At 36.5% G+C, this 15781-nt stretch overlaps 1 protein-coding gene across 1 annotated transcript in view; it reads right to left on the bottom strand.

Moving 5' to 3' along the window:
- Window positions 1-5266: 5266 nt before the first annotated feature.
- The window catches only part of YAF2 (YY1 associated factor 2), a 36042-nt gene continuing 25527 nt past the window's right edge, over window positions 5267-15781 (bottom strand). Inside the window, exon 5 of the mRNA XM_014963341.1 lies at window positions 5267-14425. Within this exon, the coding sequence (XP_014818827.1) occupies window positions 14188-14425 (238 nt within the window). The 3' untranslated portion in view covers window positions 5267-14187. The remainder of the gene's footprint in view (window positions 14426-15781) is intronic.

The raw sequence follows: 15781 nt of genomic DNA, 5'->3' as shown, positions 1-15781 counted from the left end.
GTGGCAGGGAATAAGTAACATCGCAATGTGAGAGTCAGAGTGGAGAGACACGATGGAGTATTTACTGACAGTGAGCATGAAAGCGAAGACCAGTCACATCTCTACCGAGATGTGACACTTGCCTTTTGTATTGAAGAGTCAGGGAAAATGAGGTCTGAAGGGTGTTAGAGAAGGACCAAGAATGAATGTTGCAGCTGGGCAGCAATAATGCTTTCGTGCTTCAGAAGAAGAAAGTACATTCTTAGATGAGAAAAGAAGAAATCAGGAGTGCCAAAGAGAGATGACATAGGGAGAAAAAATGTTTTGTTGGATTATCAATCATACCGTTTCCCACATAGGAATTTACAGGATTCTCTCTATTCAGTGCTGTCCAATAATACCTGAATAATTAAGTGAGAATGTACCTCCAGTGCTCTGAAAATATAACTGAGGCAAGGTCAGAGAGTTTGTATCTTTTGTTAAGGTATCTGATGCTAGCGGGGAGAAAAAAAACATAAACTTGCATAGACAAAAGCCTTTATCCACACTGCAAAATCTGTCCATTTAATCTATCAGTTATATATCTGATATAAAATAAAATGCTTCTCACTAGAAACTCAGCCTTGTAAATAACGAATATAAGCAAAAGCCACTGAAATGTTGTACCTAGGTTATATCCCTGAGAAAAAACTATTGGATGGTATCCACTTAGCAAATTCAGCTTTTGAAATTCTTTGAAGAGAAATAATTAGGTATCTTTATTATTCACCATAAACAGTTAATGAACAATATATAACATTTTATCCTATAACATTTGCTGGTGTTTAATAAACATGAAGAGGTACAATTAGACGCAAGATTATCTCCATTTATTACCAACTTTAAATCTTGAAATCCTTTTCTTGACTGGAAATGAGTTACTTAGCCATAGTAATTTTTGTATCTTTAGGATTAACTTCTATTTACAATGTCCAGAAAATATTTGAAATCCAGAAAACAGTAACCTTAGTGAATTACAGATATTAAATAAGTAGCTAGGACAACTGATTATTTAAGAGAATCAGCTTCTTATACTTCTGCAAGTGTGTTCAAGGGTCATAAGAGCAGTTACTGTATGCCAGAAAATGGAACTAAATTCTAACAACTTATTGCATCAAGAGATAAATCAGATAAACTGGGAAAAAAAGGAATTATTCACAATTATGGAAGGGGATTATCTGATGCAACAGAGACAACAAAGAGAGAAATCAATTTCCACTTCAACTTTCTGCTAATTAAAAACCCCAGTCCTAATCAGATGCATTTGTATCATTCCTTCTGGTTTTGCTCTTTCAGGAAGTTATGCCGTTAGTTGAGTTGGCGAAGCACTAAGATTTTGCGCTGACAGATTTGTGTCAATGCTGCCCTGCGTGCAGGCCAGATAAGGGTTTCTCAAAAGGCAAAGACACTTTCTTTGATGTTCTTGTGCCCTTTCGTACAACCTGCGGTGTCAACACTTTGCTGTGATAGATTGCCAGGGTGGGAGGGGAAGCTGTTTTACTACCATGTGCTGTGCATATGGTATCATCAGACTTCTTGGTGCAATGTCCCTTTTCTGTTGCTGCCAGACATCATTTTTCTTTCCTTCCAATTCATTCTTAAGACAAGGATTTAATTTGTTACAACTGCCTTCTACTCTTACTGCATCTGCTCTTCAAATCGCCCTAACATCGGTCCGCAATGTTAAAAATTTTAATAAAAATTCTCAAAATCAATTTTTATTGATGACCAAAATATTATTGCCTTTCCCAATTTCTTCCCCTTTCAGCTTTCCTTGTTTTGCATTGTAGTGTGCGTTTAACCTATTCAGACTATAAGCTGGGACTTACAATATTTTGCAATTACTCTTGGTATCAGCAATATACACACCCAAGGACAATAGTGCTCAAAATTAAATAAGCTGCCTTGCAGTTTGAGAAGTGGTGTGATGCTCTGCAAAATTCCTAGTTAGTTATAATTTGAATTAATTATTTCTTCATCAATAGTACAATTTACTTCAAAATTCATTTCATGGATCTTCTGGGAACAATTATTAAACAGTAGAGAGTCAAAATATTTCTATTGCTCCTCTTAAGAATGTTAAATTTCTGTGTTCTAAATAAAGAAAATATGCATCTGTATATGTAGGCTTGCACAATTTTTAGTGTTTTACTACATTAAAAAAAAGAGAAATAATATTTTCCAGGAGCATAAAGATAATTTTCTTTTTATCTCTTTTTATATACTTTTGTGCCAAAACTCTTTTTTTTTTTTCTGTGAAGATTTCTAAATAGGGAGCTCCACAACATCACTCCAAAGGGGATTCTCAGTGTTGGGCTTTTGTTTCTTTGCTTCATCTAAAATTCTCCAAGGACCACATCTGGCCCAGGTATTTGTTTTTTAAGTACTCCTGGAAAGAGTGAATGCAAACTTACCTACTTATGCAAATATGTACCATGTACAAGAATACAGAAAAAAAGGCAAGCAGGCCTGGCTTTTTGTTTGTTTATTTGTTCATATATAAGTAAACTCAAATATAAAAGCCCTTATCTCATCCTGCTGTTGTTTGCTCTGAGTCCTCTGACACCCAGATCAGGGTCTCTTAAGGTTCTACAACAGAACGTATTTTTTTTTCTTCTAATAGAATAAATATTTACTAACCCTGATTATACACAATAACAGATTTGCATTATGGCTTGAAAGTTTGATTTTTAAGATGAAGGATCAACCAGATCAGCTAATCTGAAATTAATCCTGTAAGGTATTTTCTACCTTTTCCACTTTATGGTACCAGTGCAGACTCTATGCAGTGAATTTAATGCTACTAGAAATAAGTATGCTCATCTCATCCTACTCACTTTTTTGAAGGCTCTTAAAAGGAACACATTAGCTCATGAGATCCTCAGACCACAGATAGAAAGCTGCAGCTTCTTTTAGTTTATTTTTTCATGTTTAATTTAAAATGTTATACATTCTATGTATTTATTATTTCCAAGTGCAAAAAGCCTGCACGGCTAGGAGAGTGAAACTGCATCTGGCAAACCGCTAAAATGAAAAAAACCCGAAACATTAGATGACAAGTGCCAGCTGCCCTTACAAGAGGAAGGAGAGGTTTAAGGGCGCTGCCAGGGGCCCTGAGAGCCATTCAGCGATGCCGGCCAGACGGGGCACTGGAGGCAGTGAGCCAGGTAGCCAGTTGCCTCTGTTTCTAAACAGCAGCAGAGCCTGGAATGGAAAAGACGACAGACGGTCATTCATAGAATCATAGAATCATTCAGGTTGGAAGAGACCCTTGGGATCATCGAGTCCAACCATCTACCCTACTCTACAAAGTTCTCCCCTACACCATATCCCTCAGTACCGCATCTAAACGTCCCTTAAACACATCCAAGGATGGTGACTCAACATCCTCCCTGGGGAGCCTGTTCCAATGCCCGACCAGGCATTGGAATTCGGTAAGGAGAGGCTTTGGAAAGCTGTCAGTCAGTCAAAGCAGGTGAAGAGTCGATTTACTTTGTCAATTTCTAGCAAGCCCATTTGCTACTTTACCTTTTTATTATGTTTATCTGTACCCTGCTGTTGCTTCCTGGTCCTCTTCAAGTAGGGTTTAACCAATGTAGAGACAGGTCAAGGATAGAGAAAGGAAGTCCTAACGTTCACCTCTCCACATCCTTTTGCCTAGGCGTTGCTTTATTTCCATAATTACTAAAAAACAGATTAGAGCAGCCAAAAGCGGTAGCTCTTTAAAGCATTTAGTGCTTGAATCATCAGGAGGAAGAGGTAAGACATTAAATACTTTTTGTACTGACTGTGCCTTTAAAAACTGAATTGAACTGCCAGGTAACAGACAAACGCCCAAGGTCCGTAACAGGCGTAGGTACCCAGTATCCTTATTCTTGGACAAGAGTCTTAATCCCATGTAAAGTTCACAGAAGTAATTATGGTGAGCAGTCAGCTCACCTTGCGTGGTCCTGCGCCGCTCCCCGGCGTGCAGACATTATACTGATCTATCTCATTTGTCATTAGAATTGTGTTCTCCAACTCTTCCCCTGCCCAAGCGGCCACAGAGTCGGTGAGTAGTTGTGATATTGTGTTGCACAGAACTAACTAAGATCCTGAAACATCTAAGATGCCTTCCAGAGCTCGGGATTGCACTAATACATTACTCAGCTTTTCTTCACCCATCCTTTATCTGCAACTTTATAAAAGATTTTTTTTTCCCACTTTCATTTTCTTTCAAGTGAAGAAAGGGTAAAATAAAATTGGACACTGTCCTAAGCTATCTCCAGGCACCAGGCACAGAGTGTGGAATGCTGTGATCTCCCATGGCTGCCAAAACATTTGTGTGGAATTTAAGAAATTTGTTTTGATCTTCAGACCCATAATTGTGTAGCAGACTTACCGAACAGTCAACAGAGGAAAGAAATGAATAGAAGGCTGACAGAAGGGCTTTACAGCTTGCTCTCCTCTCTTGAATTCCTTCTGTTTCTCTAAAATAGATGAGTAAGTAGACTAAATTAGACTCCCTTAATTAGTGACAATAGCCCCATTCTGGTCTCTGATGCCAATTCAGTCTTGCACAAGTCAGTGTTTCTGCAAGTACCAAGCCTGTAGTTATGTGAACAGTTTGCTACCACTTGCTGCCTGCACCTCGGGATCTATGCCCAAGGCTTACAGGGTGGCATTAAAAGCATTCTGTGCCTGAGGACGTTTCAGCCTCACACATTGCCTCCTTGGAGTGAGGATGAGTTTATGTCCTCACGACCGACACTTCAGTCACTTTCTAGACAACTGGACAACTCTGTCTTTGCAAGGGAACCAGCTTCTTTCAGGAACGCCTTGCAGGATTTTAGCCTCACGCTGCAAAACACCACAAATGACAGAGAGAATCACACACCAGAACTGTATGGAACTTGAAGATAACTTGAGGCAACCCACACAGACCATTTTTTAGAACTTGCTTTAGTAACAAAAAGAGTAGTTGTATATCCAATGAGATGAAACAGACTAAGCCTTCTTCTCAAGCTTCTTACCTCAGTTGTTACTTTAATTTGCAAACATGGAAGCATGCACGGATGCAAGTTTCCTCGGAAGCAGTACTCTGAGGAGTACCTCAACTTCCATCATACCCAAAATGGGTAATGAATGATCTGTGCCGGTAAGTTAAGCAGACATCAAACTCCCGAAGTCTGCTGCTTATCCCCAAATTGCCCTCTTACATTTCTTGCACTTCCTCCTAGCCAGTACAAATAACACATTCAGAGGATGGTTCTGAACAATTCAATAATTTTATTTGCCATTTCATTTATCATAACACACCCTAAGCATCACCACTGCCAGTCAAGATTGAATATAGTGCACCAACAACAATTTTCACCAAAAATTCTTTCTTGTCAGATTCTTCACAGGCAAGAAATATTAATTAATTCCTGGAGAAGGCATTTCAATACGTGTCACTGTTCTGGGCTTCAAAAACATTTATTTACGCTCATCTGAAATCAACCGTATGTTTACCAAACAACATGACATCACTATGACAATTCCATTATCATTAATTGTTTATTAATGATTTATTTATAATGGCATTTATTCTGGAAAAAATACCTTTGCACTGTGATTAAATTGCTTAATATTGTCTTTGAATTGAGGTCAGGAGGAGGTCAGTTTAAGGCAGCGTCCGAATGGGTTACTATACACTTGGATAAATGCAATGTGTTGTCATCTTTATTTGAAGGAGTGCTTAACTGGAATTGAACATAGTTTTCAGACAGAGAATTCATAGCATCTCATGATGCAAACTGTATTTTCTGTTACAAAGAGATCTTTTAAGTGTAGGCCAATATACTGGTCATGGGTATTTTAGGGTACCTTTAGAATTTTTGTAACAAAATTGTACATGTTAAAAAATTACAATCACACACAATCTTTTGTTCACGGAGATGTTTATTTTTGTCTTCAATGTTTGTAGGGAATACGATTTCACTACAAAAGTGTCTCAGAGAAACTCCATTCAAAGTCCAGGCTTAAGAATGAAGGGAAAATATACTTTCAGCTGTACCAGTCCTGAGCAAAGTTTAAAAAAAAAATTAAAAAAAAATCCTCTAGAGATAGGAAGCAGCACCAATAAAACCAGAGGGCCTCTTACTGATATCTCATGCTTGCTTTTCTGCTTGAGAATTGGTAAAAACTTAGGTAGGAAGAATTACTTCATTAGAATGTGGACCTAAGATTCACAGTCCCAACCGCTCCTCAAATACCATGCATTCTTTTACAGCCAGAGTTCAGGGCCTCAGTTTTACTTTCCATTAAGTAGTCAGGACTGCTAACAGCAAGCCTGTTGCCCCCACGGTGTAACATTTTCTCTTACTTAAATTGGTAAATAAATATTTATTTAATATACTTCTTTTAATAAATATTTATTTCCTATCAATATCAAGTTCCTGAAAAGTTACATTGTTCTTAGAAGTATACTACTCACAGCAGTTATAAAACTTCTGATAACATCAGGTCTCAAAATAATTCAAGTGGCTTACATTCTGTCTCTTGTTCTTTCAGTGAAAGGATTTCAAAAGCCATTGGTAACACTCAGTACTTAATAGTTGGTTTATCCAGGACATTCAGATTCAATCTGACAAAGTAATTACTTCTAAGAGTCAGAACAGAAAAGGCACTTACTCATTTTGGGGAAGACACCTGGCAGGTAAGATTTTTATTTTCAAAATAACAAGCCCTTTTTCTGACAATAAAATCCTTATAAACTACTGTTGGATAAACATAAACCCCATGAATAAAACCAACTTACGTATCTCTTCCCAGGAAAGATAATACTGTCCTTGATTGAGAAACTGAGAAATCCAGAAATAATCTGAAGTTTTATTCACTTCTGTGATATTCCAGTAGGCTATCACAGCTGACTAGAAGAAAAAGTCTCCTCCAAAGAATGTATGTTTCATAAATTGAAAGCCTCAGAAATTTCCGGACTATTTCTTATTAGGTACTTGTATCAGCAATAAAATATAAGATTCTAGTGTGTTATAATAGCCAGGAACATCACCTTGGTTACGACCGATAACCTGTGACTCCATCCAGAGGAGTAAATCTTTTATCCAACTTCCTTTCCATTGAACCGTTGCCTCAGTGATGCTCTGCGTAAGGCACTTAGTAAATTTTAAGAGCATCTGACGGTGCTGTTGGTAGTTTTGATTTGTCTGTGAGGATGCTCTACCAATGCTTCAAGATTAATGGGCTAAGGTGTGGAATAATCACTGAAAACAGCCATATGAACTAATGGCCACAAATCTCTTCAGAAGCCACATCCATTCTAGTCTGGATTCTTATTAACCCTTCCACATGAAGTTACCCTTTTCCTAGTAGTCCAGTAATCAGGATCTTTAAAACTGGGTAGTGTCTACAGGAAGAATCTATTTTGCTCCTGACTAGCTCTTTAATCAAAACTACTGCCCTTTCAATAAATGACCTGTACCCAAGAAAGAAACATTTGTGATATTTACTATGATATTCACAAAAAACTACATCTATCTTTAGGCCAAAAAGTCACTGAACCAAGAAGTATCAAGAATTATAAAGCAACACACACCTGTAAGTGTGGGATGCTGCCTACTTCCAATACAGCACACAGAGAACGGAACACTAAACACACAAAGAAACATTATATAGTGGCCTTTCTCGGTATTATTCAGAAAATATATTTTCTTTGTTCTTTTCCCCCCTTACCCTCTGTCTTTTTGTGGGACTGAGGGTTTTTGAAGGTGTTTGACATTTTAGAAACAGAAGCTATTCAGAATTTCTGTAGGAAAACCAAGAAAGCGCCCAGTATCCGTGCATGCTCCTCAGCTCTCTTGCTCCAGCTGGCACCGAGAGAGTTTTCTTGCACCTTTCAAAAAGCCTCCAGGTACTGCAAGTTACTTGGCAACGTTACGCCTCCATCAGCTGGGAAGCATTTTGCTTATTTTTCCATGTTTGGAAGTCTCTCAGCAATAGAATCACACCATTTGCAGAAACGCAGATATGAAGACCAGTAATTGGCATCCCAGAATGCCAGCTACCACAGCCAGAATGCTGGAATGGTACAGGATTTACTGGTGTAAATAAGTTTGCTCAGCAAGAATCTGTTCAGTCAAGTCAATTATATAGAGACAAGGACAGTGGTGACAAAATTGAAAGATGACCTCCAAGCTCCACAAACTGTTGTTGGTCTTACAGAAGCCAAGATACAGTTGAAGAATGGGGACTAGCAGTCAAATTCCCTAGCTGCAAAAGCAGGCATGATGAATTATTTCAAACTCACTGCATCCACTTATACTATAGATGTAATTTAAAAATAAAAGTAAAACTAAGAGAGAGAAGAAGGAATCAGAATGTGTTCCCTTCGGAAGTGGGAGTAGTGATATTCAACAAATACATGTAATCTTAAGAGATTTCCCTTGCTGAGATTAATTCATAGCTGGAGGCTGTTACAGTAAGAGATGATTAGTCAGATGGCAGATTTCCTTGCTCAGAGATCTGTGCAGTTGGGAACTGGGCCTGGCATTGAAGCATGTTGATTTATTCTGTGCAAAGAAGGATCAGCTTGAAATAGATTATTCATGGATGGTAGTTATATATTAGATGCATATAAATAGCAAATTAGATCCCTGTATTTCCAAAGTGGGTATTCAGAAAGCAGAATCGGCCTGACAACTCATCTTAACTAACAGATGGTAAGTGACTGAACAATTCCATCCTTTCCTAGTGACAAAGTACCCGCAACTGCCTGAATCAAACTGAATTTGTAGAATCTAGTGAGCTTGGGAAGGGGGTAAAGAGCCAAATTTCATTAGCCCTGGTTACATTATTTCCTTAGCCCTGGTTACATTATTTCCTGAAGATGTATACTTCAGCATCTTCATACAGAAGAGAAAAAGTATGAACACATGGTTAACAGGTTATCAAAAAATAGATTAATAGTCTTTTTTCCTCAATTGTCTTCTCAATAACTCCACTGTAAATTTGAGGTCCATTGGCCTAAAGCCACATTTCTTAAAATCTTAAAGTTTAAGGGAGCTTTTCCACTTCACAAGCACTTTGACTAAGATCAACATTTATACACAGAGAACAGTATAATTAAAAGATTACACTTTTCCAGGTGGCCTAGATCCTGAAAATGTAGTCCTGAAGGAGCTTTTTTGCTCAAATATTCCTACCTCTGTCAAGATATGCTATACTTTCTACAAAATAATTTACAAATTGGGACTATTCTTTAAATTATTGTTACAGGAACAGTATTTTTTCCTGGTGGTAATTTTCTTCTTTAACATATGGGACAAGGAGTGATTAGATAGAATCATAGTATTATCATCCTGTTTTTTACAAACGCAAAATGGTACAGCAATCTCTTGTGATCTTTTTTAGCAATACTCATTTGAGCTATGGAATATGTTTTTGCCCTTCATCTTCCATGTTTAACTCCTTAACAGTACAGCTAAAACTTCCTGTGCACCTTGAGCTGTCTCCTCTTAAAATCCCCTGTGTCAGTGGACACAGCAAGTTATTTCAGGTGACTTTTATCTGTTTCCCATAATAAAAGGAGCAAGATTAGGATCAAAGACATCTCCTGAGGGAATAACATCTCTTGAGGGATTAAGTATTATATGGTGGTGGTTCATTTTAATCCATTTTCACCAATACAGAAGCTGTAAACAGCTCTGGCATTACTAAGACTCTGGGATCTGAAATAAATTCATTTGTTTGCTGCATTTTCTATTGCTGTGTGAATCCAATGGTATAGTTCAGGTGGGGGCCAGGAGGGGATACCTGGACTCCTAGGCCTTGTTCATAGACACATCACAGTCTTCTCGTGTGATGCCTTAGGAAAGTAGCAAACATCACTTCCTGTTGGATAATACCATTTACTCCATTCATATCCATCTAGGGGGGAAGTTACAATAATTTCTGTAAAGTGTTCATTTGGAATTAACTTGTGAAGTACTTTTTGGATATTAATTTAGCAGTTAAATCCTGTTAATTCTTATTAAAACATGGGTTCTTCTTCAGATGTCAAAGTAAGCTCAATATCTGAAGTTTAAACTTTGACAGTACAAAAGAGCTTCCTCAGTCTGAGTGATTTTACTGTACAGCTTTTGCTACTTTGTGAAGCTACAGCTTTTGCTACTTTGTGAAGTTACACCCTTTCAAACTGAGACTGTTTTGACTTAAGTCATGGGATAATTTCAGGTAAGAAAAACCTTTGAAAGTTTGAACAGTGTTTCCAGCACACCCAAATCTTAACATTGATAGAAGTAAGCATTTGCAAATTATCATAGCCAAAACCAGCATTAACTTTTTATCTTACCTATCTTATTCCTGAGTAAGCACAGGCAAAATTTACTACAAGTATAGCACTTGCTGCTGCCTTTGGAGAAATTAAATTAAATTGCATTTCTATTTCCAAATAGTTTCTGATATTTGAAAGGAAGCATACCCAGCCTCCCTAGCAGGGAGCAGAGTGAAAGAAAGGCATGTGACAGAAAAAACGCAAGCAGATACAGTTAAAGAACCCTGGATGTACATAAGAAGTACACAATATACTGCTCCGTGCCAAATCCATCCTGTATGACAAAGTATAATCATTTAGCATAATGTGGGAAACTGGCTGACTTTTGAGCCAGGAGAGAGAAATATTAAAGAATTTAAGATGCAGAGCCATACGTTTGTGTCAAGTTTAGAAGACCTGCCTGAACACTACAGTGAACTGGTGAAAACAAATTATAAAAAGTATTCTGTCATACATGGCTATCTAAAAATGTGCTATCCATAATATTAAAAAAGTAAAGTGCACAAATTATAAAATCTAAAAAAAAATTTGAGATTTTACAATCTATGCCCCAAAATATCAAATATCCAGAGAAACATGTAATAGGTTAAAACTTCAGTCATAGTCTTAATTTCAAGACTTTTTATATCAATATTTTTATGGGTTTTTTTTTAATTTTCTTTTTACTAACACTTCTGTTATATGGCATAATTTAACTTGCTACTAATTAGAACAATTTTTGTTTATCTCTAATATACATACTTAATTTCAGGGGGAAAAAAAAAAAGAAGAGGACCATGGTCTACAACTGTATATTTGTTCTTTTCCATATACCACCTATAATTAGGGGCAAATTTAGGATAATAAGAGACTGAGTTATTGTACACTTTATCAATGAACTAATTATACTTCATTTTTCCCTATTTCTCCCCCTTTTCCCTTTCTGAAACCAGACAATCAATCAGCAAATAAAAGAACTCATTTATATGGAACATGATTACACTTGTCTCTGTCGGGTCACCATTTCATGAACAACCCGGGATCTATGGCTGTTGAAGACTGGTGCATATATAGAATTTAACAAATAACAGTTCTTATGCTGCGAGCAGTCACAGAGAAAAATAGCTAATCAAAACACATTACAACATTAAATTTTCACTCTTTATAAATGGAGTAAAGATGCTTTTAAATATATTTACAGTTAGAAAAAGGATCTAGGATTACTACAAGTCAAAATTATTTAGAAATTATGAAGTGAAGTTCATTTAAATTATAACATTATGAACAGAGTCAAATGCAATATTCTACTTAGAATTTGTCTACTCTGCTGTCAGTATTGTCACATCCCTTTAATAACAAACAGGCAAAAGTTCTTGACTTTGTTTAATGCCCAAACAGGCATCACTGCAATGTAAACACTGGCAACATAATTGTTCACTTAAAACCACCACAGCTCAGTTTTTAGATCCTAGCTGACTTGTGTCGTATCTGTGGTTAGAAATCGCTTTTCTATGTCTTACTCCATAAAGAACAGTGAGACTTTTCTGCATTCTTTTTGATTATAACCATACTTGTATCACTTTTTTTTTGAGATTATTCTCTAGAGACAGTTGAATCATAGTAAAATCCACTCCATCCTCCCTTCCTTTCAAACCAAACCGCTACTTATTTCCGAAGATACAAAGAGACCTCTTGTTGGCAGTGCTGGGTGTTTTATTCACATAAAGTTAAATGAAAATACGTTTCCCATTTAGTGAACTACTGGTAATAGATTATTACTTGTTTGCAAGGAATTCTGAAATGTGTTAGCATTCATTACATTTTAAATTAGAGACACATTTCATAAAACATCTTGCGATGAGATTTGCTATCATTAAACTGCTTACTTTAAACAGTTTCGGTTCTCTTGTAATCCATTACATCAGTATATTCTGCAAATAGTCCCACCTAAAAATAAAATATAAAAAAATAAAGTTGAGAAGCATGTATTTTTCTTTTAAAAACTAGTGTATGTTATTCTGAACACCAGCCCCGCCCCAAAAACATTTAAGAACCTTAAAATGCATTGTTTTACAGATACTAAGATTTGGCCAGGTAACGGCAATGAACAGACATCCTATTTAGTAAGATAAAGCAGAATACATAATAAACAGGTCAGTAGTTATCCATCTGAAATAGCCTATAATTAACATTTGATGTCTAAAAAGTTTAAACAGCAACACCAAGGAATGAGGTATGTATGTTCTCAGATATCACATCAGACTTTCATTTTATGCAACTAACTGTATTTCACAACTAGCATCTTACAAAATAGAACAGTACCATTGTGCCTGTAGAAGTACTGCATTAAAAACAGAAAAATACATTACTACAAGAAACCACCAAACATCACAATTGTCAGGGGCTACAAAAATCCATTGCTTTAGCTGTTAAGAAGACGTATCATACGTTGGTAATAATTTGGGGCTGGATTCACTACCAGGAAGGTCCATCCAACTTTTACATGGGCTTAAAAATATATTTCTTTTAAACGAAAGAGAAAAGAATCACAAGAGTGTAAGTGAACTACCTCACTAAGAAGAGCTAAATGGACTTTTGTACTGAACCTGAATCTATAATTTAAAATCTATACATGGATTGTATGTGTGCATCAAAACACTTATTGGTTGTAAACAAAAATGCAAAATCTGTATTCACAAAAATATTTTATTGGTAATTTTATATAATACCAGATGGGATTGTAAATAGTTCTGCTCTGTATCAGTATATTGCTAAGTGCATAAACGTCAACAGTTTATGCCATAAAGGAGGGTACTAGGCTTTTTGATATGATTTATGTCATAATATATTCTAATAGCCAAATCAAAATTAAAGAAGTTGATTCAGGAACAAAAAATTAATAGTACTGTTATTTCCTTATTCTTGTGCAACATCTGATATTCCTGTCATGAAATGATAAGTGACTATATGACACTAAGTAAATTTGGGGCAAGGAAACAGCACTAAGAAGAAACAAGAACCGCACTTCTGTAATTTTTAAAGCTTTTGCAAATTTTCGTATTTCCAAATGTTAATTTTTGCCAATTGCACAGTCACCTGAGGTTCCATATTTGTTCCACAACATAGAATACCAGTGTACAGTGACAATGTAGTACTTTACCTGAATTGTAAGGTTAACCAATCAATGCTTAAAATGTGTTTTCTATTTTGCTTGTAAACATTACAATAAGTGTTTTAAGTGTGAAAAAATATTGGTAAAACATAATTCAGTAACAGTAATCTAGTAAAATGTGTCAAACATTGGCAAAAATTCATACAAATGTTTTATTTAATAACATTTTTCCTATTTAACCACACCAAGTACCAGCAGGTGTTTTTAAGAAGATAATTATTATGAAAATTCTCTTGCAGCAATAGTTGATTAAGTTGATCTCTGACTTGCATACATATAACTATGTTTCACAATTCTCAAATAATACATATTTAGGCAGCTTGAACTATGTTATAAAAATTTAAATTCAGTACATGCCAATAGTAGAGACTCCAAGAGTTGTGTTAGAATTCACTAACTAAAAGTGAAAATGGACTTACCAATAACACTGCATAATGAACATTCAAACCACATTTTCATGGCACCTTTACACATGAAGATTAAAAAGTTGGTCTGAAAATGCTTTGTAAGCATTTATAGATTGCATTTAAATTATTGTTTCTACCACTGCACTTTTTTCTTTTTTTAAAACTGCATAAATTATGTTCCAGTCAACATACCAATTATGCATGGATAATCTGTCATGAAAATGTGGTAACGGGCGACAGAAGTTATGTATTTGCATGTTTTGAAGAGAAGAGACTAAAGAAACTGGAGGAAATAAACTTTAATGAGATTCCCCATTCAGTGATGACGCTTCTCCTCTGGGTGAAGATGACCTGGACATTCCCCTCTCTGTGTTGTCAGAGCTAGAACCACTCTGACTGTGTTGATCTGCAGAAGCAGCACTGGAAGCGGGCGGTGACTTAGTTTTCTCCTTAAAGTCTGTAATTATGACTGTCAGATCTCCAACGGTAACTTCCAAATGCTGAGCGCTACTTCGATCCACGTTTTTCAACCGTGGCCTAAATAAAGCAAATGATCACATTAAAAGCACACACACCATCTTATTAGTTTGTCTTCCTCCTACTCTTTAGGAGCTCCAGAGAACATACATGTGGACATAGGACTGCTATGTGCAACACATAACACACAGGAAAACAACACACCACAAGTATTTACGGTAGAGTGTTTCCTAATCTGTTTAACACCTGAACATAACACATTTCCTTCTCCTTAGATTATTTAAAAGTTGACCTTATGAATAATGTAACTGTGCAGCAATATGGATGTGTTGCACATGTGAGGGCTTTTACTTTTAAAAATCAAGTCTTTGTTTACGGTGGCTATACAAAGTTATGAATTCGATCCAGAGACGCATCCATCTCTGCAGCAGCCTTAAGCCACAATTCAAAGTAGAGAATGATATTCGGTAATGAAGATGTTGGTGCCTGTTCTTTTGAATTCAACAGCACAGACAGCGTTAACTTGCTGCAGGTATTCCTTCATTTCAAAACCTCACTAGTACACTATTTGACCTGGACTTTGTGTTCCCAGCATAACTCTGGTATTGCTGACATACGCTGTGATTTAAATTATGCACAGAGCTGAGCATTAGGCACAGCCTCAATAGGGCAAGTCTCTTCAGCTAATCTTTCAATTGTTTGATTTTCACAACATTCAGACCAGAGAATACTTTGGCTTATATTCTGCCATCATTTTTTTGCTAGTGACAAGCATAAAGTATTTCCAATTTACTACTTTCCTTTGACTACCATCAAAACCCGTCACCAGACAGCTGAATTTATACAACCAGTTATGAAAAGCACAGCTTTATGCATTTAACTGACTCCACAGCTTTCACTAGCTCAAGCTGCAATAAAATTAATATGACATCACATGTTAGCAGGTGTGCTAACAGCAAAGCCCTAACCTTTACCCTATCATCTGACATTGTTTGAAGTAGAATTGGGAATTGGTTCCCAGTCACTTCAGCTGAAACACCTCACGCCTTTTCCTCTGCTGGAATAGAGACAGGCTTTGACGTCTCGTCCCCCTGAGGCTGAAGTTGTGTGACTGAAAAATTTAAGAGAAAACTGAAAATCTGCTGCTTTGTAACATGGGAATGGAGAGAAAAATTCCGCATTATCAACCTGCATAAGTGCCGTGCCTGGAGCTTATTAATCATACCGAATGTGCACGCAGATCTTTTATGAGCATTTCCAGCAAGTTTTCAGGCAAAGAGAAAAGGATACCCTTTTCCCAAAGGATACTGAAGGAGTCTGCTTAAATTAATCAAGCATTCTTAACCTGCTATGCTACCTAGCGACTCAATTCTGTGAAAAATTGAACTGTTTGAAGCATTAAAAAAAAAAGAAAGT

The sequence above is a fragment of the Calidris pugnax genome, unplaced genomic scaffold (genome assembly GCF_001431845.1).
Source record: "Calidris pugnax isolate Ruff unplaced genomic scaffold, ASM143184v1 scaffold44, whole genome shotgun sequence".
NCBI classification, from domain to species: domain Eukaryota; kingdom Metazoa; phylum Chordata; class Aves; order Charadriiformes; family Scolopacidae; genus Calidris; species Calidris pugnax.
This window is presented reverse-complemented; position numbering and strand designations above follow the sequence as displayed.